Genomic DNA, 1721 nt, shown 5'->3' on the forward strand with positions numbered 1-1721 from the left:
GGTGAGGACTTCCCTGCGGATGGCCACCGACGAGTGTCGCGGCCCGAGTTGCTCCACAAACTGCGCCAAACACTTGCGGACCGCATCACAATGCCGATCCGGGTGAGGATCTTGGTGGATTTCCCACGCNGCCCGGCAGTGCTCTCGATATAGGCTGTCGTAGACGTCGTCCGTCCGGAATCCTATCTGCGTCAGCACGTACCTCGCTCTCTCGCCATGACCGGGGGGCCCGGGGCGGGCGCGAAGGGCTGCAAAGGGGTGAAAGTTCATAGGGAGGGAGAAGGAAAGGTGGGAGGAGGGGATGGCTCACTGTGCATGCCAGGAGGGTAAGCATCCATCAACAGCGCGGATGCGATGACGATGTGGACCTCATGCGGTGGGCAGTTAGCTCGTGACGCGTGAGCGAGAAATTCCGCAAGACGGTGACCCAGCGATGGGTCGACGGGCAGCTTCTCCCGTGCGATCTGAAGGCAATCGATGCGGGCCTGGGGAGCTACTAGCTGGCCCCCAGAAAGGGTCCGATTCCGGAGATAATTCAAATGCCGGGCAGAGAAGAGTAAACCCTGCTGCGTCCGCTGGTCGCGGCTGATCTGGATCTGGTCCAGCAGGGTCCGCCGCAGCGGCTCAAACGCAGTGCAAGGAGACAGATCGTGGCGATCTCGGAGATCCAGGATGGAGGTTGTCGGATCCGACGTGTCAGGATCAGGGAAGCCAGACGACAGCCCCTCCCACGGATCCGTGTGATATTCGGCGCTGGGATCGGTCAGGACCATGATGACGCGCATGCCGGTTGATGTGGGATGACGCCCAGCGTGTATCTCGGTGGGTGATCGATCCAACAGGTCGTGGGCCGCTTGGAGCTCGGCCGAGCCGTCCACGAACAGACATAGCACACTCGTCCAAGGGAACAGGGCCCGTCGCCATACGTGATACTTCAGGTCCATGGCCGAGCCACCGGTCATCGGGGGCAGGGAATAGTGTCGATGATGGTCTGCTGATACCACCCGGCCATCGTCATGGTTCGCGGTCGAGTCATGAAGCCCGCTCTCCGCAAACCATATCGGATGCTCGGTGCTGGCGGTGGTGGTGCTAAGATGGAGGCGAGCCAAACCCGCTGGCCCTCGACGGGTGATGTTGTTCTGGGGGAACAGCGAGCGGAGCGCCGGCACGCGATTGCTATTGCCTAGGAAATAAACGAGTGACGGATACTGCGTGGTTGGATGGCTCATGTCCTGCACGATCTGATCCATCCGCCCGGTGTCGACCAGCGCCCAGCCGACCGAGTCGTGGACTAGGTCCAGCCACGCTGCCATGTTGACCGGTGAAGACGACCACCGTGCATTGATACATGCGTTCTGGCTGGAATTTATACAGTAGATGCGACAGGGTTCTTCTACAAGAGCCTGTTGGGTGCTGCTCGACCCGTCACCGTGACTCGCCTTGTACCGTCCCTTAAATGAGGCGAATGTTCCTGCCGCGCAGCGGAACCGCACCCGCTCCAAATGACATGCTCAGACATGCCTTTTGCGAGGGATTGGGCACCGCGAACATGTCCTCCATCTGGCCCATCAAGAAGCGGCCTTGCCCGGGCTTTCCGGCCGTGCAGCTCCGGAGCGTTGGTGAGATTATTGAGACCGCCATCTGTCTCGATCGTTCGGTGACGATCTTCCTCTGGCTTCAACTTAAAAGCAATGCTGGTCTCCGTCTGGTGTCTGGGAACA

The 1721-nt window shown here is 60.3% G+C and overlaps 1 protein-coding gene across 1 annotated transcript; it reads right to left on the reverse strand.

The window, feature by feature from the left end:
• Positions 1–266: 266 nt before the first annotated feature.
• On the reverse strand, positions 267–1313 carry ASPSYDRAFT_165536 (uncharacterized protein; the record flags this gene model as incomplete). The annotated part of the gene is made up of 1 exon (XM_040843366.1): positions 267–1313. The coding sequence occupies one exon, from the start codon at positions 1311–1313 to the stop codon at positions 267–269; it is 1047 nt and encodes a 348-aa protein (XP_040695647.1).
• Positions 1314–1721: the final 408 nt, after the last annotated feature.

Source organism: Aspergillus sydowii (assembly GCF_001890705.1).
Source record: "Aspergillus sydowii CBS 593.65 unplaced genomic scaffold ASPSYscaffold_71, whole genome shotgun sequence".
In the NCBI taxonomy this organism is placed as follows: Eukaryota; Fungi; Ascomycota; class Eurotiomycetes; order Eurotiales; family Aspergillaceae; genus Aspergillus; species Aspergillus sydowii.